Genomic DNA, 24,407 nt, shown 5'->3' with positions numbered 1-24,407 from the left:
CATCTTATTAGTTATGATATAGAGTCTCAGTCTACATTACATTATCACTGGTGTTTATGATTTATATAAGAATTCCTATGACGTAAAATCCATATAGCCAATAATATGTACTGTATAAATTAAAATGAATATTTCAAAAGTATATTTTACATTACACTATAGTATAGGAAAATTACAATACTTTTGTCCTAATTTCTTCACTTGCAAGAAATAAACCCTTGAGCTTTTATTTTGGAGAAAACACCAGATCACCATGCTGATCGCATGAGCAAAGTGCGCACTTCTCTTTAAATCACGCAGCACAAACAGAATGCCTATATAGGCTACTTAATTAAAGTCTTGTGCTGTTTTATAAAGGCACAAAGCCATATCACGATTTCGATTTTAGTTCGTTGACAAAATATAACGCTAGAGACCTTTATGTTAGGCTATAAATTTTACATCTCACGTGTTGGGAAAAGGGAGAAGAGCGAGTTCGGCTAAAGGCGGATTCGAACTCGGGTCGAACGCATCAAAAGCTACTTTCAAGCACCTCACGCCTTACGACCTATGCCACTGTAGATATTTAGTGGTGGGCGTCTTTTTGCCAAAAAGACAGGCACTTAGTGCAAATATACGCTCCATTATCGGAAATGTAAAAAAAGAAGGATTTATCTTACACTCGCTTGGGCGAGAAAAAAATCTCTTGGTGTGGTGGGGGCTCTCACTGGCTCTCATAATTTAGGTTTTCAAGACCATTTTTCTCTACAGAATTAAAGGCTATTTACGCTACTGCACCTTTAAGAGATCTTTATGTAAATGACCATCTGATAATGGTATAAAACCATATTTTCCATGATATCACTCGTAGAAAACATTTCTAATTTGAGTTTGGTCAAGGGTGAATTCTGTGACAAGCCACACCTACCAATAGTTTTATCTTTGTTGACCTTCCAGGATAGTGGTCCCTCATGCACCATCTTCCTCTTAGTCAAGTCCAAGTTCTAGATAGAGAGTAAAATCGTCATTTTGTTGATAGCGAGTGATAATTTGTTATACAGCTCCTGTTTTTTTGTTGTGTTGATAAAAATGGATTTCAATTGGATAAATATGAGGTCTCACCTTGAACTCCGCTATCATGGGGTTCTCGCTCTGTTTCAGTGAGGACAGGTCCAGTCGTCTCTGGTAGTCCTCCAACCTCTGGGGACAGCAGATGATCAGGGATCAGTTCAAAATGGTCTGATCTGAGGTCAGGCACCCACTGTGTTATTTACTCACCTGTTTGTTCTCGGCTTCTTTCACCTCCTGATTGACGTGAGTGAGAATCTTTCGACAGCATTCGCCAGCCCGTTTCACTTTACTTTTCTCCTCAGGGTCCTCTGTAATATGTGAGAATGTCTTGCAATGTGATTTGCTTTACACCATCCAAAATTTACATTTCATGACAACTTAGTTTGTATTAATTACTGGCGAACTGGCTGTTATTTTGAGCTGTAGCAGAAATGCAGTTAATGTGATAGCACTACATCATTCTGCTGCTGATGTTACACAGATGCAGGATGTGTGAAACAGGGCTCATATGTGAACGCTCTAAACAAAAACAGACCTCGCCACATCTGAGTCTCAGACACAAACACAGTGGCAATATAGCAACATTTATTTTTGCTAATGAAATGGACATAAAATGGTAAAGCATTTTTAGATTTTTGTCAGATTAGAAGATATTTTACTATTTAAAATATTATCATTATATGTATTTTTGCTGATGAAAAGTACATAACACACTAGATAATATTTGTCAGATTTGCAGACATCTTAGTACTTAAAATATTATTATTAATTAAAAGATGTATTTTTCCTAATGAAAAGGACATAACATGGTAAAGAATACTTGTCAGATTTGCAGATACCTTCATATTTATGATAGTAATATTAATTATAACATTATGTATTTAGTAAACACTTTACAATAAGGTCAAATTTGTTATCATTAGTTAATACATTAACAATGAGCAATACATTTTACAGTATTAGATATTAATATCGGTTAATGTTAGTTAATAAAATACAGTCATTCATTGTTTGTTATTTCACAATGCAAGAAATACAACTTTCTATTTCAATAATGTATTAGTAAATGAAAACTAAGATGAATAAATATAAAATATTAGTAAACTAAGATTAATAAATGCTGTAGAAGTTCAATCTTAGTCCATAAGTAGTTAACTAATGTTAAACTAATGAAACCTTATTGTAAAGAGTTACCATGTATTTTCGATAATAAGAACATAACATGTTAAAGAATATGTGTCCGATTTGCAGATATATCTTACTGTTTAAGATATTAATATTAATTTAATTTGTATTTTTTTCTAATGAAAGAACATAACATGGTAAAGATTATTTGTCAGATTTGCAGATATCTTAATATTTAAGATAGTAGTAAGTTTAATATTATGTAGTTTTGCTAATGAAAAGGACATAACATGGTAAATAATATTTGTTGGATTTGCAGATATTTTAATATTTAACATATTATTATTAAAAGAGGCTGCTGTACCTGTGTATTTGGCAATGTTCTCTAGCAGAAGGGGATACTTTGTGAGTCTCTGAGTCTCCACAGGAATAATGTCCTTTAACTGCAGCCTGCGACAATTACGGTTACTCTCCGCCTCCTGCAATACAAACACTTCAACATGAAAATGACATTTACCATCTGGCAACAGCCAGATATGAAACACACAGAACCAAAAGCAAGTACAGTTACCAACAATTATGAAAGCAACCACTGGACTAGTAAGCCATTGACCTGAATGAAGGAGTTGAAGCGTTGGTCTTTCTTCTGTTTGCTCTTGATGAGTTCCAGGGCGAAAGGCTGATTACTGCAGTACGTGCCCGCAGCTCTCTTGATCTTCGCCTCTTCTTCCCCACTGAACTGTGGGTGAAGGCACAAGCTAATGTGAAATTTCCTCCTTGGAAAATCTAATGGTAACTGGTTTAAGATGGTTCCTAGCTGGCCAAAGCTACTCATTCATGGTCGAATTGGTCGTTAACTTGATCAAGTTGGTTTAGTTGGTTAGATCAGCCACTTTGAAACAGCAACAAACCAGCAACCATTTTCAAAAAACCAGCTTTGCTGCCTTTGACTAGTACAACCTGGTTTTGCACTGCACACTCACTCTCATCGCCCATATTCAAGGTAAATCATCACCACAGTTCCAGTGCAACCGAACTACAGGTAGCCGGGTCCGCATGACACTTCACTTTTCATGCAACTGTGCCCCGTTTCAAACTGATACCTGCCACTGTATCTCTTCCTTTCTTACCCAGGAAAGCAGATCGTCTCCTAATAAGTCAATGAGCGCCGTCTCATTCTTCTTCCGAACAGCGGCCATTTGTTCCGTTAGAGACACTGAAGTGAGAAAACAAGCAAGACAGTGTTTAGAAGGCATGCTTTTTCAAGGGTTTTGAAGGATTTAACAGGTCTATGAAGTTATGAGATTTACTGTGCAGCTGAACGATCTCCTCAAGGTTGCTGAAGATGCTTTTGATGTCTGCAGAAGGCAGGATGGAGTCTCTGATCAGCGGCTGGTAAAACAAATTCTCCAGAACCTTCATCATTCGAACGTGTGCTCTCTCAGTGTAGAACAACTCTGTGAAAGCAATGACGTAGAGGAGAAAAGCGGTCACACATGGTTTGCACTGGTAAATTGCCCCTGAGCAAGTAAAAAAGCTTCTCATACTGAATGTATGCTTATACACTGTTGGGAGTAATCAGAATACTTTTTCCTGGGATTATGTAAGGAAATACATTTTCAGTGTCTATTTACACCAGTGCAAACAGCCCGCCTTGTTGGCAGAGGCTATTTACACTGACTCCGCCCACCTTATCTGATTGAGCCAGACAAAATTACAAAAGAAAACAGGAGCAGTGGCGTGGAGAGTAAAGGCCCGTTCACACCAAGGACGATAACTATAAAGATAACGATAAAGATATAATTCTAAAAATCGTTCTCCATTTTAAAGAATAACAGAGTTCACACCACAACTTTAACGATAAAGATATGAGGAACGATATCGTTGGGATCACTTTCAGAACGATTTTTTTCCAGCTGTCGAACGATAAAACACTGACAGCCAATCAGAATCCACTAATTTAAAATGCATTTAAAATGGATCTGGATCATCCGGGCGCGCGCGTGCTTAGAATAAAAAGACCGTTATCGGTCGTTGGTGTGGACGCATATATAGTTATCTTTATCGTTATCTTTATAGTTATCGTGCTTGGTGTGAACGGGCCTTAAGGCATTACTTTCCCATTGTTTTGTTTTGTTTTGTTTTATAAAAAATAATAAAATATTCGAAAAGTGGAAATAAAGTGCCTAACAGGGAATAAAAACAGTGGGAATATAGTGTTTAATGGGTATGGGAGGGCTTTAGGGATATAAGGACATATCAGCATACATTTATGATTTTAATAAATATAATCATATATACAGAATAAGTTGTTATTATTGCATACTGTTTTATAACATTCTACAATACAATATGAATCTATGCCACTATTTGCCCTACCACCATTATTTTTTTACTAGAACTAAAAGAAAGAAAATAGTAATGTAACAATACAATGAAATAAAAATAAACTATGTAAAAATATATTCATAATCTTACTTGTGTTACATATACAGTTTTAATTAATAATGGTAGAATCATTAACATCCAATAACGAACAGTGTTTCAATCAAAAATAAAAAGTAATAATAGGATGAAACTAAATGGAAAGAGATCCACATTACATAACAGAAGGTGACTTATGTCTTGAACTGTATAACTGTAATTTATCTGATATTTAATAAAAACAAAGTGTTCATCATTCGTCCTTATCATATAGCTTCATTTAAATGTATGAAAAGTAATTAAAAATCAGTGATTACTTTAGGAAGCAACTTCCCCAACACTGCTCATACAGTACACCACTAGCCTGGGAAAACCCAGACAACTTCCGGCAAATTTAGATTTGCTCTACAAGTAGTCTGGCAAAGACCTCATTCAAGCCCATTTCTAATCCGTCGAAATCGCGGCACCAATCAGAAACATTGGGGCGGGCTTTACACAATGACGATCGCTCTGATTGGTTTTAGGTCCGTTGGTGAAGCGCACATTATTATATTCAAATTGCAAACACGTGAGGACAGTCTCCATGAAAAGACCCACTGGCAGATGAACGTGCTACTACATTTCTCTCCAAAACGGTAGGAAATTAAATTAGATTTAATAGAGGATTTTAAGTGTGACAAGATGATTGACAGGGAAGTTTAAGTGACAGGATGCACGTGACAGATCCGTCCGATAAAGATGACGAAGTAGTATGTCCCAAAGCTTGCCTACTTTTTTGCTACACATTCAAAAATAAAAACATTTTCTTCACAAAAAAAGTACTTTTATGGCGTAGTGTAACTTAGGCGAATTGGGACACAGAATAGCTTTACACGATGACAATCGCTCTGGGGTGCGTTTCCCGAAAGCATCGTTGGCCAACTATGGTCGCAAGTTCCGTCGTTACCAATAGAGTTCAATGGATATTGCGATGAACTTGCGACCATAGTTGGCTAACGATGCTTTCGGGAAACGCACCCCTGATTGGTTTTAGGTCTGAGGCATTTGAGCGACGTCCGTTGGTGACGCCCCTTTGGAAATGAGTTATTAATGAAGCTTTGCCAGACCATAACTCAGTTACTACTGAGAATGGTCTGGTTTTAACCAGGCTAGTACACCACACTTGTCGCTCACCGTTGATGACTTCTTGTCTCTTGATTTCCTGAGAGTTAAGTGTGGACAGGACGTCTCTGCTCACCAGCGTCTGCCAGTTAGAAGGCTCCAGCTCCACCTCAACACACTGATCATCCTCACTCTGCACTTCTCCAGAGCCCAGCGGATCCATCCTGCTGTACAAACACAATGACAAAACATGTTCATCAAATGCATGTCTAATCAATTCAATGAATACAACTTTAACAAATGAATCATTTATTAAAATGTTAACAATAATAGGCTTTCCCCCCAAAATCTATTTAATTTTTTCCTACATCCTGTTTATCTGATGTAATTCTACTGGATTCTGTGTTTTATGATTCATTGCCAATTCATCATTCAAAGAAATGTATACATTTTTAAAAATTTAATTAATCCTTTTAAATATAATCAAATGAAAATATAACAAACAATTCCTTTACAACAAACATTGCATTTTTTTGTCAAATAAAGTGCTCTTTTTTACTAAATGAAAACATTTTTGAAGCAGGGCTGGGGCCGAGAGCTTTGGACACTTTACATTGATGTTTATTATGCTTATATGCCGCAGTCGGCCACTGCCACTCCTTTCGTTTCTTTATTTTATGATTAAAGTTACGTTTAATGTTCGCCTCCTTCTTCCCTGAACTTGAACTTTGTTACAATTACTTAAATTCACATTATTTTATTTCATTCTAATGAAATAGCAGCAAGTGCTGAATTACAACTCAGAAAAAAAAAAAACACTAGTGGTCTCACAATTTTGTGTGTTTTATTTACATATTATACATGTGAATAGTCAGTTTGTTGGCCATATTGTTCATGTTATTGTTATTAATGGCCAAGAGATGATATCAGCATCGACCACTGAAAAACCCACACTGGTCGACCACAAAAGCAAAGAGCACTTACCTCCGGTCAGGCCTGGGGGTGCCGGTGTCCTGCGTCCTGTAAGGAAAATCACATTCCAATTACCCTACAATAGTAACAATCCCAACATACCAAAACCGCATGTCGTCAGCATTCCCTTTCTCTCCTCAGGAGCCCCAGTCATGAGGCACAAGCTTAATTCTCTGTGTCTGTCCCAATAAGATCATTTACAGAGGAGAGCACCACAGAGCAATGCTTTGTTCAAACGTTACATGTGCATCGTCACAACGGAGACATAAGGAACAAAAATAGCTGTGAGGCCTGTAAACAGCTTGATTATAAGACCACGACTGCTCGGCTTTTAACGAAAATCCAAATTCAATGCAAATAAATGTTTTGGAGTGATAATTCTGCAAAGCACAGGGATGTATATTTAAGGGTTATATACACTATTATTCAAAAATTTGGGGTTGGTAAGATGTTTTTGAAAAAAAGTCTCTACGTTCACTAAGGCTACATATATTTTATCAAAAATCAAAACAGTAATTTCATGAAATAATATTAAAATTTTTAATTATTTCTGTTTTAATACATTTTAAAAGGTAATTTATTCCTGTGATGTCAAATCTGGATTTTCAGCATCATTACTCCAGTCTTCAGTGTCATTCTAATACGCTGATATGGTGCTTAAGAAACATTTCTTGTTATTATCAGTGTTGAAAACAGTTGTGCTGACCAATATTTTTGTGGAAACTGTGGAAACTTTTTTGAGGATTCTTTGATGAATAGAGAGTTCAAAATAACAGCAAGTCTTTTGTAACATTATTAATGTCTTTACAGACACTTTTGATCAATTTAATGTGTCCTTACTAAATAAAAGTAATAATTTATTTAAAAAAATTAAATAAATAAATAAAACTGACGGTAGTGTTTTGAACGGTAGTGTTGTTCAGAACCAAAGCTGTTTCAGTTTTTGTAGTCTAAAAAATATTTAAATGTGGAAATTCAGTCAGTATGAAATACCAGATGTTTCCTCTTTTGCAAATTATATTCAGCTTCACACGCTTCACGTTGAGGAGGACACACTTTAACTGAGGAGGACATACAAGATACTGACTGAGCAAATGGAACACGGATGAAATTTGATCAATTTGAATTGTGTTTAGTTTAAAAAAACATATTTTATTAAAATGAGCCTGCATGGTGATCGTTTGACTCACTTGTCGGTCTCAGCATCCTCTTCCTGTAGATGTTCCAGTGTGCAGGGGCTGAAGTCAAAGTGAGTGTTTGAAGAGGAGGAGTCCTGCGAATCTCCTGGGGTGGAACCCTCTCCCATTCTGACCAGTGCAGAAGAGGGAAGTCCACCTAATCCACAGTCAGAGAGACGCACAATGTGTCAGAAAAAGAAATCCTCATGAAATCAGTGCTAAATTGAAGATGATCCACTTCAGAGATTCTACTAACAATTAGTAAGTTTGCAACTCCATGTTAACTAGCAGTCATTAGAGTATTAGTAGACTGTCTGTGTGATATCTGCTGACACTTTATTGTGATGCTCCCACAAAAGACATTCTACTGACTATAAGTATCTTTGCAACTAGATGTCAACGTATTCTACTAACCCAAACTCTAACACCTAACCCTAACTGTCTGCTACAGTTGACATGTAGTTGCAAAGTTACTTATAGATAGCAGAATGTCTAAAGTGGACCACTGAAAGGAGCTTCTTAAAGACAGACGTCTTATAATTTTGTCAAATTACGCAGACAATGAAAGGCACACACAGGAAAAATTCTTCTTTATAAATGTGGGCACAATTTGACAATTTAAGAAGAACAGGCCAATTATTTTCTGAAAAGGGTTAGTCAGCAGATCTGAGCCGTGACCCTGATAACCCAGGAGAGCTCAGACAAAGAAAACAAAGGAAAACATCTAAATACAAACCTGGGGCTGTATTACATAAACATCCTAACTAAGAATCCTATCCTATCTGTTAAGTAATCATAGGAACTTCACTTAGTAACTTTTTCAAATCTTAAATTAGGAATTAAGATAGGATGTTTCTGTAATACAGCTTCTGGAGAAAAAGTGGAAATACTGAAGAAAGGACAGGAAGAGAAACCATTCAGGGCAGATAATGAAAGGGACGAGAACAGTAGAGAGAGAAAATAGAAGAGACAAAAATTGACATCAAGGTCCTATTAGTTAATGCACAGAATTTATTAATCTTTGGTAACAAAGATGGCTCACATAAATAAAACGTTCAACCGTTCATTGTTAGCTGCCAGGGGTCCATTAAATAACATTAACAGGTGCAACTTTTGATTTGAATGATGTATTAGTACAGCATGCTTTAAAAGTATTTTTGTTACTGTAGCTCAAGTTAACTAATGTTAATAAATGGAACCTTATTGTAAAGTGTTACCAAGAAAATAAATATGGTTGATTTTCAGTGGGCAGCTTTTCTCAGCCGATACTTACATTTGCATGATCAGCTTGGTTATTAGTTTAGCATATCATGTAATTGATTTGACTTTCTTTGATTTAAATCTGATAGTGGACCAAAGACACTTGACAGCAATGATTCGAGAAGCGCCTCACCAGTTTCAGACTCTCGGATGATGCCGTCTGTGCCCTGTGCTGCTGGAGCGCTGTAAGGAGGTGACGTGACCAGGGCAGTGCTGCCATCTGAGCCCTCACTGGACTGACTGCCCCGTATGGGAAGAGACGACCCGTCTGTCTGCTCTCCAGTGCCCAGCGGCAGCTGAGGCTTTGTCAGACGCTGCCTCGGCTCCAGAGCCTTGCTGACTGCAGCGCGAGAGACAGAGAGAGAACAAAATCAGTGTCAGTGCTCGACGATAAGGACAGCTGACAGAATTGTCATAAGTGGATGTAGAGTTGAGACAAAATATATATAATAAGGAGAAATATATTTAATTCAGTGAAGAATATGCAGTCTTTTTTACTTTTAATCACCCTATTTAATTTCTGTAGTATTTCTTACCTGAATACTACTGTTAGTCCTACCTGAAAAACTTATTTATTCTATTTGTTCTATTGTATTTCTTTTTACTTGCTTGTGATTTGTTCATTACTGACTGTTTATTCGTCTTGTGTTTAAACTTTATAATAGTTGTGCTAGGAATTTTTGCTACAGTATCGAAAATGGAACTGAGAATTGTGAAATTTCACAGGTATCAAAAATGTTTGTGTTGTACCAACAACAAACAAAAACTATACAGCAGTAGTAAAATAATCCAATCCTAAATGGTAAGTGCCTCTTCAAGTCTCTTCAAATAGGTAGTTGCCTTTAAAATCGGGAAGTTATGTAAACCCACAATAACTTCACAAGGAACTGAATTATACCACACACAAATTTCACCATAACAAAAACTGAAACAAATATTTTTTTTTCTGGGAAATGATGATAGAATCTATTTATTTATGTAGCCCTTTTAAGTTCACTTATAATATTCAAGTTCAAGATGTACACTAATATTGCATTTCTGGAGTAACAAAATGAATGGTTAATTTAAAATATATCAACACTGTGTCAAAAGTCTGTGTCAATTAGAGCAGAAATAACAGAGGAAATATCTTAGTCAAAATGGGAGGCTTGCAAATATTTGTGTTGGACAATGGTGGGTCAAAAAGTTTGAGAACCACTGGTGTGACCATTCATTAAATTAACCATCAACTTACGTGATGAAGCATCAATCTTGCTCGGCCGTCTCTGAGGAAAAACGTTAGGAAACCTTGTTTTCTTTGATTTCTCCTCACTTCCATCTTTCTCAGGCTTTATACTTTTCTGATTAAGGAGCAAAGAGACGCTGGTTTAGTTTATTTGGTTTCATGGAGTCATTTGGAGATCAAGTGATGATTTTTGCTGAGAGATTGTACCTTTATCTTAGGGAAAAGATTCATTAGCTTGGGCTTGTGCTCCAGCCCTCGAGTAGACTCCTTCCCTTTTACACCGAGCTGCTTCATATATGACAGTATGACAAACTGCATGGTGCTACTGCGAGAGAGAATAACAGAATGAGAGAAATTTAAAGGGATAGTTCACCCACAAAAATGAAATTTCTCTCATGTCGTTCCAAATCTGTAAGACTTTTGTTCTTCTACAGAACGCAAATGAAGACATTTTTAAATCTAAGAGAGTCCACGCAACTAAAGCCTAAATTCAATATCTGTTCATCATATCAAGTGAATGTGTCTCTTCAGAAAACTGCTCAAATCATTTGGATTCGTTTTACAATCTCTTTATTAACTTTTTTAAGCTATGGAACTACATGGGGTGAGTAAATGAGGACAGATTTTTCATTTTTGGGTGAACTAAATTCATGTTACGTTATTATACCTGTATAAATACCCAGGTGTCAGATCATTCAGCCAAAACTCACTAGCTAATGTTGTTGATCTAATCAATCCTTTGACTTAAACATTGTAGTTTAAAACTGACTGTGTCATTTCCAGCAGGGGGAGCAAGTGCTTGGTTCAGTCCATGTTGAAATACTTTACAGTGCGCAGAAAATTATTCTGACAGCTAGGACCCCAGCCGAAGAACTTACAAAGCTGTTCTCACAAACACTTACAAGCCAAACAGATGACTTGTACAATGCGTAACTGCAGTCAGTGCCAGAGCAGAAATAGCCCTCACAAGCTCCTGTCAGAGGCTTCATGAGGCTCCAGTCTCTTGTGAGCCATCTGGGCGGACACACAACGCCTCAGTCCCTGCTGCTGCCACCCATATGTGCTCCTGACCGATCATATGCTGCAACTACACACCACTCAAAAGATTGCAGCTAAAACTGGTGGGAAGGAAACTACAGAGCTAGTGTGTTTTGTAGCTAGTTTTGCCTTTAAAAGCTTATTAATACCTTTTAATACTTGAAGTTTTCAGTATACTGCTTTATGAAATAATGTAAAACTGTACTGTTTTTTTACTAAGTACTGATACTTTTAGTGTGAGGTTGGATTTAGATTCAGCCTATGAGTCTGGACAGTCATTCGGGGGTTAATTCAGGGTGATGTAATATGTCGTTCATGGAAGAGAGAGGACATGAGAATTCCCCTTACCACTTATCTTCCTCTGTGGCCTGCGACGTCAGTCTGAAACAAAACATAAGTTGCATTTATTGAAGTGTGAAAGAGACAACTCTCAGTTTTACATCTCATTTGAATAGTATCTTGTGTAAAAATTATTCACCCATTTTGGTTTAAATCTAAAGATATTATAACAATTACTTTAATGTCAATGCTATCATTTTAGTCTAGGTTTAATCTTAGCCAATCTTTGGGTCAAATGGGATCCTGTTGTGTCCAATATAAGAGTAAATAATGACCAACAACGACTATGCCATATGTGAAGCCTTCTTAAAATAATCTACCATTCCAAAAATTTGGTCAAAATGACATCACTATTCATTTAGGAAGTGAACTCAGATAAGATAAATAAATGCTTATTTTTTTAACTTTATCTTTATTTTTGTTATATTTATCAATCAGGAACAGGCTTAAAATGTCAACCCAGTTGCGATGATTTTGTAAACCATGCCAAAAAACCAGCATAATACCAGAATGAATTTCTCTTGTTCTAATAAGTTCCTTGAAGTGTCAAGAACTATCTGACTAATGACATATACAGTTCTGCTAAGTTTACATATTGAACTGCTACAAAAGCAAATAAATAAATAAATAAAATTTGAAAATAAAATAGGTCAAGCCCGTTTTTCCAACATTGTCGGCAGAATATTGGAAGTTAGATTCAGAGTGGTTCAGCAGAGTTGTGTGGATTCATTGATGAATCACAATGTAACACGAGTTGCATGGTGATGCTCCAGAGCAATGTCTTTGAATATCTGGCGAGAAATTTAATCATAAATGCTTCCCACAAACAACTGAAAAGTTGATATGTAAAGAAGAATGATCAGATGTTATTTTTCAACAAGACAATGCTACAGCCCAAATTGTTTAGCCACCAAGAAGTGGCCTGAGAACAAGTCCATTAGGCTCATGTTTTGGCCTGGTCAAAAAGTCCAGATTTAAACCCTATAGTGAATATTTGGTCTCACATTAAACTCAAACAAATCGGGAGATTTTTTTAACTAATCATGAACTGCTTGAAGCCATTAACAATAAGAGGAACAACCTTGGCTCTTTTTCCTGTAAAAAGCCGTCTACAAATTTACCCACATGGCTTTCACATTTAAAGAAAACAAAGGGGAAGTCTATTCTGTGCTAAGTTACTTTATAAATGTATAAAATGAAGAGGAAGAGCTGTGGCAGAATAAGCAAATAAGTTGTAGGTCATCAGCATAACAATGGTAGCTGAGACTATGACAGCAGAATATATGACCATGGGGTAACAAGTAAATATTGAAAAGAAGAGGACCAATAATAGAGCCCTGTGGGACATCCTGAGTGAGAGTAGTGAGAGTCTCATATATTTATATATATGAGAAAAGGGGTATGTAAATGATGGTGATCTGTAGTGTGTGTGACCACCAACCTCCAGACACAGAGACAATAAATAAAAAAGGACAAGTATATTCACATACATATGTCAGCAATGATATGTGCACTTACAGTACATCCTCTATCTTGGAGATGATGTGCTCTGCACAGGATCGTTCTTTTTCTGGAGCCACGCGGTCTCTCATCCTCTCCGTATCCAGGCGGGCTAGTTCCGCTTCAGCCAGCGTCAGACCCATACTGCGCTTTTGCCTGAAACATACAATTAATACATGAGAGAACATAATGGAGGAGAAGGTTTCCACTGACACTTGTGCTGATACAATGGAGTCGTAGAGTGTGTGGATTAGATGAGTGCATTTTACCTGAAGTCTTCTAGGTTCTTCTGAATGTCAGGTAGAAGTGTGTCCTGCAACTGCTGCACGTACTGTCGGTGGACATCCTCTGAGATGGGCTCTGGCCTCTTCCGTTCTGCATTAATTGAGTGTGCAGTCCGCTCTATATTCACGCAAATGCATAAATAATTCAAATGAGATGGGTGACTTTAAAAAAAATAAAAGATACACAATATATCAGCATCATATTGGTAATGCGACACATTTTTTTTAATCTGACGATTTTTTTCATTTATCAATAAACCATCCAATACCAGTCAATAAATATCCAATATCGGCCGACAATGATGAAAAATACAATCAAACAAACAAAAAATCAATGGATATCAGCTGATAAATAATATGGTTTAGATACATATTGAACATACTGGATTTAATGCCTATTTTAAGATTTTAATTACTTTCAATATCTAGCACTAACCTATGCAGAAAGATTCACTTGCAGCTTTATTTTTTTTTTTTTTTTTTAAAAGATATGCAATCTAATGGTAACACTTTACAATAAGGTCTCACTTGTTAACATTAATGTATTAACTAACATGAACTAACAATGAACAATACATTTGTTACAGTATTTATTAATCTTTTTAAAAAATCCAGCTGTTCATTGTTTGTTCATATTAGTTCACAGTGCATCAACTAATGTTAACAAATACAACTTTTGATTTTATTATTAGTAAATGTTGAACTAAGATGAACTAAGATTAATAGATACTATAGAAGTTTATGTTAACTAATGAAACCTTATTGTAATGTGTTACCGTTATAATATTGGTCATTTATAGGTGATCAGTCATAACAGGAAAATAATCATTGACTTATCAGTATCAAGCAGAACATCAGTTCATCCCTATGATAGAGGAATGTATTGGTAACATCCTAGATTAATTACAGATATCAACATAACATCTGAATTAGCAATGCCCCACTTAGTCAGACAAACCCCATGTTTAATATGATTTATCCAAGTAGGAACTATTACTGGATCAACTTTCTTGTTGGTTCTAAAACATTTCAATGAAACAATGAGATTTTAAGTTGAAGGTCGGGGTTTGCACAACATTTTTATCAGCCTATCATTTCATAACTATCATTTCCACGAATGCTAAAACAAAGTGATTAAACAATGTGTTTAGATTTTTAGAGGTTTGAACTAACCCAGATCAGTGATGATGGATTCAGGTACTGTTACTTTCAAGCTCTGTTTAAAAACAAAATACAGCTTAGTCAGAGATCACATCATCTATGACAAGCTAAAGAATCAGAGCCTGTTGTAAGGTCCCTCACAGCTGTTTTGTCTATGAAGAAGGTATCCATGAGGATTCGTCGTGTCTCTTTGGAGCTGGTCTGTTTGTAAAGTTCAGCATAGAGGTAGCACAGCTGTGAAGTTAGAAGGGAGATGAGAGGCGCTTTAGTGATGTGACTCATCTGATCTGAGACCAAACTATAAGCATGCAAGAGAGATTCATGGAACATGGAAAGTCCTTTATAAACATTTTGTTAGATGCCTGGAAATTCCAGGTTTGTGTGAGAGGGTTTGTGGGTAAGAGGGGTGATCGATCTCACCAGAGGCGCAGGGTCAAACTGAGAGACCACATGATGGATAAAAGCTGCCAGGTGAGCAGGCCGAGATTTCAGGAGGTCTATGCTCTGAAAACAGCTACACTGGCCATTTATCTAGAGACAGAGAGAGAGTTATTTACAGTACAAGGCAAGCACAAATTCTTATATCATTAAACTTTATGATTTAATGGCAAACTTAAATGTGGTATTGTGAATGTAACTGTGTAAAGGTTTTTGCTATTTACCATGAATAAATGCTATTCCAAAGTCTAGTGAGCTTCCTCATTATAAAGTGTCTACATAGTCTGTTATCTTCTAAGGCAACATCTATCCTGAAAGGAAGCCTCATTAACAGCGTTGCCTGAAAAGTGGGGACAACTGGACCTTTTTTTTGGGGGGGGGGGGGGGGGGGGATTGGGGGTCCGGTGGAGCGACACAACAGTTGAGAAAATGTACTCAGTGACATGATAAGTTATTTGATGTATCAACACATAATGGGAGTGAAGTAGAAGTCAAGTCAAGTCATCTTCATTTATTTAGCGCTTTTAACAATGTAGATTGATAATAGGAAATTAAAGTAACAGAGATTGTTTTGGCTTTATAGCAGCTCTAGAATAAAGTTATTGTCCAGCTAAAGTTAGTTTTGATAGATTGACTTCTGTCGCAACGATCATTAGTTGCTAACACGACACCGTTTAAATAACTCTTAAGTTCTTTCTGCGCAAACTTCAAAAACGCGAACCCGTGAGGACGCTGATGGCGTGCACATGCGTATTACAAGTTCAGTCTATAGGTATGCGCGTTTGTATATATACTGTACGTGCAGGTAGTCCTTCCCTACAAACCAACCCTCAACAAACTACTTGTCTGGCCTTAAAATTTATAATACAGAATTTTTATTGCTTCCACGTAGACCGGAATTATCCCGACAACGCTTTATCTGTAGAGGGATAAAGGGAGAAGTGTGAGATCAAAAGACTATAGCCTATATATCCCAAAACAGTTGACTCATATTACTATGAATGGGAGAAACTGCAATGCGCAATATGGTGGAATAAGTTCCAAACATCATGTCACAGCTTCGGTTCTCATAGAAACTGGTAGTGTCCCGAGACTAGCGCTTAGCACTGCACATGTGCATTGGGTAGACCAACTTGAAATATGACATTTTTTTCTAAAGCTACCTGTATTTGCGCATAAAGTAAAATTTTCCAAACAAAATAGAAATGCAGGTGATTGGGAATTTTGCGTGAGGTCAAAAGATTTCCCAGTGCAGATTTCGCAACAGGTTCAAGTTGGTAACACTGATTCGAAGCGTTGACCAACAGAAAGCAAAGGCTATGCTCACACTATCAGTCCAAACCCAATTATTTGTTTATTTGATTTGTGTGTGGCAATCGTTTGTTTTTTCCGGAATATCTGCTGCACTGGGTTTTTATGACAATGTTGCGTTGGTATGTCTATGGCAAAAAAAAAAAAACAGCGACATGGAGGGATTTACAATACAGTTGTTGTCTTAAAACGTGAAAACGTGTAGCCGTAGCGCTTGACTACTGTGTGTGGGTTTGTTCCATGCTGCCTTCTCCATCTGTCTCAAAATTCAAAAAGGTGTGTAGACCAGGATTTCAAACCACATTATGAACTTAGCTTCAAATGGATTTGTAAAAATGTTATTGTCATTTGATGTGACTTTCTAAATATGATCGAATTCCAATCAGATAAGCACAAAAATCGGATTTGGACAGAAGGATTAAGTGACTTCATGCATTAGTACACTATTGCCAATAGACAATGGAATAAACATACCAAGTACTGCTTAGTACAGCCTTCATATCAGAAGCTCACCTATGATGCCTAAAAATGCTATGTAGGGGCCCTGATATACTTCAAGCGAAATTGAACGAACTGATGTGACATATTATAGAACAAAATCAAGCCATCATTTTGGAGTTTGTTTCGAAAGTTCGAAACAGCTTGCCAAAGCAAACTACGGAAAAGTTCACTGCAGCTGGTAAAAACATTCGTACTACAATTGGTCCATAGATAATAAGTAGATGTGCTCTGTGGCTCTTCCTTTTTCATTTCATTCCTTCTATTCAGTCCATCGAGGTCAGGTGTGAGTAAAAGCATGAACATATTGGAGAGTTTCTTTATAGTAGAAATTGAAGTTGAAAATCTAATTGAAAGTCTTTTCATGTTTAACTCTTTCCCCGCCATTGACGGAATTTTCTGGCAATCAATGTTTTCACTTATACGATAGGGGGGCGCTATTACTCATCTTCTGAAAGAGTACAGAATCTCCAGATGCAAAAATAAGCGAACCAGAAACAAGCGAAAAAAGCTTTGCTTATACATACGTAAGATGGCGCAATCATCAAATATTCAACACCATATAAATCAAAACTGCATAACGTTACTGAATGAAATGTCGACCCAGCAAGAGGTATAGGACTGTGAAGCTTTGGGGGTGTTGATGAACTCAGTCTACTCGTTCTATGTTTTAATCATCCTTCTTCTCTGAGAAAATCAATAATACCAGAAAGGCGAGGACAGTGCTCAGCATATATTTACATATTCACCAAAACACCACTCCCAACAGACTGTTCGCTAACATTTTACAGCTGAAAAGGAGTAAAACTTCTTTTTACTCCTAAACGAAGAAGAAACAAGAACTACGGCATGAGTATATCGGGGCCTTAGTCACTAGTGTTTGGTGGAGAGCCCACAAGTACAAAATTACAAATTGACAGAAATAAACATACAGAGTACAACCAAGCCACAGTCACTCCTACCTGTTCCTGCTCTGTGTCAAAGTCTTCGTCCTCAGCACCAATAATGTGTGCAACCGGACGAGAGGAGGGGCTCCCCATATTCGACTGAGAATCCTAAATGAGAAACGCACAATTTTTGCACAGCTCTGAGAAACTACATATAACTCCAAGAGGTCAAGAGGTCACTCACAAGATCAGGTGTGTCTTCGGCGTCCGGTGAAGGACAGGAGTTGAGGCTGTCTCGGGGTGTGGTCTTTGGGCTGTGGCAGGGGGTCTCTCTTTGGCATGGGCTCTCCGGGAAAGGACTAGGAGTGACCTGCAAGGAGCAATTGAGAGCAAATGTCAATTACATAGAGGAACCACAGATCTTCATTCAAGTAATGTGTTCGGGAGGTGTACTGACAGGGGTCGTGATATTGTTGGTCCACAATGGCTCTGTTCCAGCATCACCCTGCCAGGAAGGGGGTCGATCCAAATCTCCCCCTCCATCCTCCAGCTCTCCTTCACCTGGCCTTGGAGATATTGAGCCATCCTACAATATACACAAACTCTCATTATGATTGTAACATCATGACGTTTTGTTAGAACGTGAAGTGTAAGTTCCACACCACTAATGGTACTGAATAGCATCGAACAAAATAATGACTGTAACTGAAGGCATTATTTTATTTTGCCAAGTTTTCATGTAAAAAGTTCATGTAAAAGTTTGTGTAACTTTTCTCAGAATAGTTTTACATCCAGATTACAAGAAAAATAAGTAAAACAGAAATACTGAGCAAGAAAATCACTGTATGTTTGTAAACACTGGCATTTCATTTGGTCTCACCAACCTTGCAGAAATCATACGCACATATAACGCGTCATCATAACCAGACAGTGCGCCAAAACGCGATAAAAAGTGGCTTTTTCATGTTATTCAGTTTTTGTCCTAACCAGTCGTGACAGCAATGCATCAGCTTAACAGTCAGCGATAAACAGGAAAATAATGATTCTATTTTTTAATGGTTTCTATGGCGTTTCGTTACTGATAATTTGCTTTGAGATAATATTGAAAAGGTTACATTTTTCAGTAATTTTATGATGTACTTATCAATCAGCAGTGTGCTTGCAGAGAGAGACTCTTGCTCATGCTCTTCTGATTGGCTGAGATTTGTAATTGAGTTTGCAGCATCTTGTAGCTGTGTCGTATCTGGCATGGACAGACAAATTGATTTTCATTGTAATCTTATCGCATCTGGTTAATGCATGGTGTAAGACTACATCAGTGTTATTTTAGTATCATTGATGCTATGATTATATTGATATACTAGTTTGTGTTAATAGTTGGAATTACATTTCATTTTAGTTAAAGTTTTAGTAATTTTGTTGGATGTTTTAATCATTATTTTTAAAATATGATTGTCTATATAGTTTTTTATTGTTTTAGTTTAGTTATTTCAGTACTTCACTTAAAGTCACCATGAAACCAAATTTGGCCATTTTATTTTCTTTTTTTTTTTAAATATTGCAGTTCTAAATTATTTTTCTGTGCACATCATTATTTATTTATTTTTAAATTCATGTGCCCTCATAATCTTTCAAAATAACTTCCCCTCCCTCTTGCAACGACATTTTTTTCTCTTTTCTGTTGAAATGTTTTTCGGTGCGAGGTCAGGACAATCTGTCTCTCACATTACATCACAGCAATAGCAAACCACAACGATCAAATTATCCAATCAATTCCCTGTGGACAAAATATTTTTTTCCTTTTTAAGAAGCCGTTTCACTTGAATATGAAACGCAATAGGGAAACAATAGGGAGCACTTCTGTTTCATGCCGGCTTAAAACTAAACAAAAATGAGAAATGTTGCCTTGGCAACTAGCTGAAATAAAATAAGAACATTTATTTTTATTTTCAGTTAATGTTTATTTTATTAAAAAACATTTTTTTATGAATTTGGTTTTAGTTAATGATACATAATCTGGACAACATTAAATGTTCAATTGAAGCTGAACCAGAGATTTTCCATTGTGACTTTTTGTCACACATTCCACGTGTTTTACTGATGAATAAAATTTCAGGTTACTTATTTTTACATTTAGGGGAAAAAAGTGATTGTGTTAATCTCATGAAGAAAAGTCTCGGCCATATTTCACCTCACACGAAAAAAAAATATGATTCATCATACATGTAATGTCCAGACACAATCATTTTTAATATTAAATTAACATCTACATATCTTTTTAAAATCAAGAATTTCTCTGAATCAGAGGAAGGGAGCATGTGTGTGTGTGTGTGTGTGGGTGTGTGTGTGCATGTATATGAGTCTGTACCTGTCCAGTCCCAGTGGGCTTGCTGAGCTGCTCCTGGTGCTGTGGAATGTGCTTCTTGGCGTCCTGGTTTTCCTTCAGTAGTTTAGGTGTAGGGTTCCTGCTGTACTCCTCCGTCATGGCCTGTAATTTATCAAACATCACAGCAGCTCTGATCATTCACACATCTCTTGTTAGAGAGGATGTGAGAATGAAGACAGACTCTGTCACAACATCACATGGTTGATAAACGTACACTTATGTGTATGAGCTCAATGACAGTCCTAACCACACATGAGTCAGTCTATAATAATAGCTTCAGTTCTGCAAATTAAGACATTACTTTCCCATGGTTCAAATGTGTGCTACATAGGTCTACAAATATTAACAGGTTGCAGAACGGACACTGCGTGTGTTAAAGGAGAACTCCGGTCAATTTTAACATTGAGCTCATTTTTTTGTAAATTTGGAGTGCTGTCAATACAGAGAACAACGACAAAAATCGGTGTTGCCTACACCGTGTTATCCTCTTTTTAAAATTTGCACCCTGTTGACTTCAATGGGGCAATATTTAAACCTGCTTTTAGCCTCTTAACATCCTTGATGTGTCATTACAAGTGCACAGGTCATGTGAGTGATTCCTTCAGAGTGAACACGAGTGAATCTGACTGCAGTAGATGTGAAAGAAATGGATAAAAATGATGTTATTTAAGCCAGCGCAAATACCTGTATTTACATCCTGTTTTCGGATGAAGTCCAAAGTAGTCGATTGTCGAGTTCACGCGCGTGATCATAGGTAACTAAACCTATGCTTAAATAACATCATTTTTCTAATTATATTCTACATTCTACTAACTATAAGTAACTTTGCAACTACATGTCAACGAACTCTCATTAGAGTATTAGTAGGCTTTGTGCTTAATATCTGCTAAGACTTTAATTTGATGATCCACCAACAGACATTCAACTGACTTTGCAACTACTTCAACTTATTCTACTAACCCTAACCTAACAGTCGACTAACAGTCTACTAATACACACTAATGAGAGTTATATGCCATGTAGATGCAAAGATTCTTAAGTTAGTATAATGTCTAAAGTGGACCACCAAAAGTAACCAGATGTAAAACACTTTAAAATGTATCATCTTATGCTCACCAAGATTGCATTTATTTGAGCAAAAACACTGTTAAATATTATTACAATATTATTTTTATTAGTGTAATTTTAAAGTGTAATTTATTTCTGTGATGGCAAAGCTGAATTTAAGTGTCCCATAACAGAAATCATTCTAATAAATTAAAAATAAAATCTAATAAAAAGATGTGCCATTTATATTTTTTGTGCAAACAGTGATAAAAAAAAAATTCAGTATTTGATGAATATAAAGTTTAAGTAGAAATATTTTGTAACATTACAAGTGTCAAGTGTTTTCTGATGCTTTTGATCAATTTAAAGTGTTCTTGCTGAAAAAAAGTAAATCTGATATCAAACTTTCTAAATGTAGTGTATCCTTTAAACGGTTATGAGGAAATACTCAATCTAGCAACCCAGAAATTATTTTTGTGTAGAGCCACAGCTCTGTTATCTGTCCGAAACACTCTCTGTATGAAAGCATGTGACTGCTGTTGTATTTTTGCTGCTGTGATGCCTCAAACACACAATGAGTTACTGTAGTAAAAGGCTTACAGTTCTATGATAGAAAAAGAACGAGGGCTGATGGAGATCAAGGCTGTTTTTCGGTGATCTGAGGACAAGACTGAGTTCTTACCCATACAGGCAGAGGGGTGGGCTTGCGCTCCGAGGGGCTGGGGGAAGAAGAGGAGCGGTCTGGACCGATGGGCCCCGGGGAGTGAGGGGAAGTGAGCGAGAAGAGAGACCCCTCCTCCACCTCGCCGTCTGAGAGGGGGATCTGAGGCAGGCCTGGCGGTCTCCCCAGCACGGTTAGGGCCACATAGGAGCCCGCTGTAAACAAACACACACACACACAAAAAGGTTATCTGTACAGAGAAACCAAAAACTGCACAGAATTGTTTACTTTAAATGTGAATAACTTCAGTAAAATGATTAAAGTGAAAGTCACAGGCTACTTACATTTTATTAGCTTTACAACTTCTACATGATTTGAATGTGTAACTAATGTCCCATTGACCTGCATGAAAAAAGCCACACACACAAAACTGATTAAATTCATAATGATACTCAACATTAAGAGCAATATTGCCAGTAACTTTGTCTATTTCTGCACCAGCAACAAAAATAGTGCCAAAAATGCTTTTTATTTAGCTTGTTTATGAGTTTTGCACGACCAAACTACATTTCCCATTATTCTCTGTGACAGCATGATAATTATATATATACACACAGATAAAGCATAAATTACAAACCAAACATAACATCCTTTAGATACACCAATGCTCCACTAAAGCTTCCTGTCTTTGTTGGGTAGTGGAAATGAGAAGAAATATAAAAAGGCCCAATGTGTCTATTTTATTCTGACAGAACTGATGTGAAGGTACACAACTTTTCAAAAGTAAGACTTTTTTAAACAAATAATATATTTAATCAACAGGGACGCATTAAATTGATCAAAAGTGACAGTAAAGTCATTTATAATGTAACGAAAGATTAAAAAAATCCTGAAAAATGTTGTTTTCATCATGGATAATAATAAGAGTTTCTTGAGCACCGAATCAGCATATTAGAATGATTTCTGAGGGGTAATAATGCTGAAAACTCATCTTTGTCATCACATGAATAAATTACATTTTAAAATATGTTCAAACAGGTATATTAATTTGTAATAGTATTTTACAATAATACTGTTTTTACTATATTTTTGATCAAATAAATGCAGCCTTGGTGAGCACGAGAGACTACTTCACTGAGCCCAAACTTTTGAAAGGTAGCTCATGTCACATCATATTTATGACATGTTAAGATTTCCGAACTCTTAAGTATGACCAGAGAAATATATACATCTATTCTTCTTTATTCCGCCAGCAGGAGGCAGAACACGGCACCCGAGGCATCCTGCCGACATCAGGTGAGCCCGTCTGGAGAGCTTTTTTGTATCGTAACCTCAGGGCTTAAAGATTTGTACTCGATTCATTCCTTTTATAACTGCTTTGATTTTGTGCTTATTTTCTATGCAAAGCACTTTGAATTGCCATAGTGTGAAATATTAATTCTCCTCTATGTAAAGCATTTTGAATAACGGTTTTCATTTTCCTTGCTTTTATTTTGTGATTATTTTTATTCCTTTCTATGTAAAGCACTTTGAATTGCCACAGACAGTGTATGAAATGTGCTATATAAATAAACTTGCCTTGCCTTGCCTGAAGACACAAGCCCAAATAACAGTTTCTGGGGTTGGTCATACAGACTACGCTCATTTTTAACTGAATCTCAAGAAGTTATATTCAAATCTACTAATAAATCTGAACTTCATCACAGTGGAGTCCCCGATGGTCATCATCACCTTTATGATCCGGTCGCCTGTCTGAACACCAGCTCGCATAGCAGCTCCATCTACATGCAAAAGAAGAGAAAGAGAGATCATGCAGTCAGCTGGAATGAAAAATATAAGTTCCTTGATCTGAAACCGTTATTGTGCCATAATATCGCCACAGTACAGTGTAAGAACGATCACAAGTAGCTTGAATACACATTTCCACTGCCTCGCTATAGTTACTGGTAAAAGCAACTATGTATTTAGCACTGTCAGTGTCATAATTATACCGTACTGTGTAACACAACTGGATAATTATCTAAGGCTGGGTAGTTAAAAGAGACAAGTGTGTGTTTAAGTCACTCATGAAACTGCTCTGCATGTGCATGCTATGGAGGGCAAAACAAGGACAATGAACAACACGGTTTGTGTCTTTCTTACCCTCTTTTACAAGCTGTACAAACACAGGGTTATCGCCGCTCACTGTCAGCCCAAAGCCATTCTCATCTTTCTGGATGATGACACAACGTTGCACAAGCCCTAAGAGACAAACAGACAGAAAGATAGGGGGATAAAGGAATGGAAAGATATGGAGGGTGCAGGAGAAAGGATGAGGACTTGGTAAGTAGCACTCAAGGAGCTGTATAAAGAAGAGTGTGTTATTCCTGGTCACATACAGTATAGTGGTTGTGTATGTAAAACCAGACCAAACAGTTGAGAGACTGTAGGTGAACGCACCGAAAATGATTTCTTAAAAGGCCTTGAGCATGCCAGATGCACTCAGTCATAAAAGAGCTTTAGAAACGACAAACAACAAAAAC

The 24,407-nt window shown here is 36.8% G+C and overlaps 1 protein-coding gene across 5 annotated transcripts in view; it reads right to left on the bottom strand.

Moving 5' to 3' along the window:
* The window catches only part of arhgef12b (Rho guanine nucleotide exchange factor (GEF) 12b), a 77,850-nt gene that overhangs the window by 10,400 nt on the left and 43,043 nt on the right, over window positions 1-24,407 (bottom strand). For 3 of the 5 annotated variants that reach the window (XM_079872788.1, XM_079872785.1, XM_079872787.1), the window contains 27 exons: window positions 24,028-24,126; window positions 23,617-23,666; window positions 22,230-22,287; window positions 21,907-22,100; window positions 20,160-20,279; window positions 18,249-18,377; window positions 18,036-18,161; window positions 17,867-17,959; window positions 15,078-15,188; window positions 14,799-14,891; window positions 14,670-14,712; window positions 13,482-13,614; window positions 13,231-13,368; window positions 11,722-11,754; window positions 10,543-10,660; window positions 10,345-10,450; window positions 9,244-9,450; window positions 7,863-8,007; window positions 6,685-6,720; window positions 5,773-5,927; window positions 3,486-3,632; window positions 3,306-3,391; window positions 2,789-2,914; window positions 2,540-2,654; window positions 1,258-1,358; window positions 1,102-1,179; window positions 908-983 (listed from right to left, as the gene is read on the bottom strand). In XM_079872788.1, the coding sequence (XP_079728914.1) occupies window positions 908-983; window positions 1,102-1,179; window positions 1,258-1,358; window positions 2,540-2,654; window positions 2,789-2,914; window positions 3,306-3,391; window positions 3,486-3,632; window positions 5,773-5,927; window positions 6,685-6,720; window positions 7,863-8,007; window positions 9,244-9,450; window positions 10,345-10,450; window positions 10,543-10,660; window positions 11,722-11,754; window positions 13,231-13,368; window positions 13,482-13,614; window positions 14,670-14,712; window positions 14,799-14,891; window positions 15,078-15,188; window positions 17,867-17,959; window positions 18,036-18,161; window positions 18,249-18,377; window positions 20,160-20,279; window positions 21,907-22,100; window positions 22,230-22,287; window positions 23,617-23,666; window positions 24,028-24,126 (2,916 nt within the window). The remainder of the gene's footprint in view (window positions 1-907; window positions 984-1,101; window positions 1,180-1,257; window positions 1,359-2,539; window positions 2,655-2,788; window positions 2,915-3,305; window positions 3,392-3,485; window positions 3,633-5,772; window positions 5,928-6,684; window positions 6,721-7,862; window positions 8,008-9,243; window positions 9,451-10,344; window positions 10,451-10,542; window positions 10,661-11,721; window positions 11,755-13,230; window positions 13,369-13,481; window positions 13,615-14,669; window positions 14,713-14,798; window positions 14,892-15,077; window positions 15,189-17,866; window positions 17,960-18,035; window positions 18,162-18,248; window positions 18,378-20,159; window positions 20,280-21,906; window positions 22,101-22,229; window positions 22,288-23,616; window positions 23,667-24,027; window positions 24,127-24,407) is intronic. The other 2 variants (XM_079872789.1, XM_079872786.1) reach the window with 1 other exon arrangement.

The sequence above is a fragment of the Squalius cephalus genome (genome assembly GCF_949319135.1).
Source record: "Squalius cephalus genome assembly, chromosome: 5".
Classification (NCBI taxonomy): Eukaryota; Metazoa; Chordata; class Actinopteri; order Cypriniformes; family Leuciscidae; genus Squalius; species Squalius cephalus.
The sequence above is the reverse complement of the archived record's forward strand: the minus strand, read 5'-3'. Positions and strand labels throughout refer to the sequence as shown.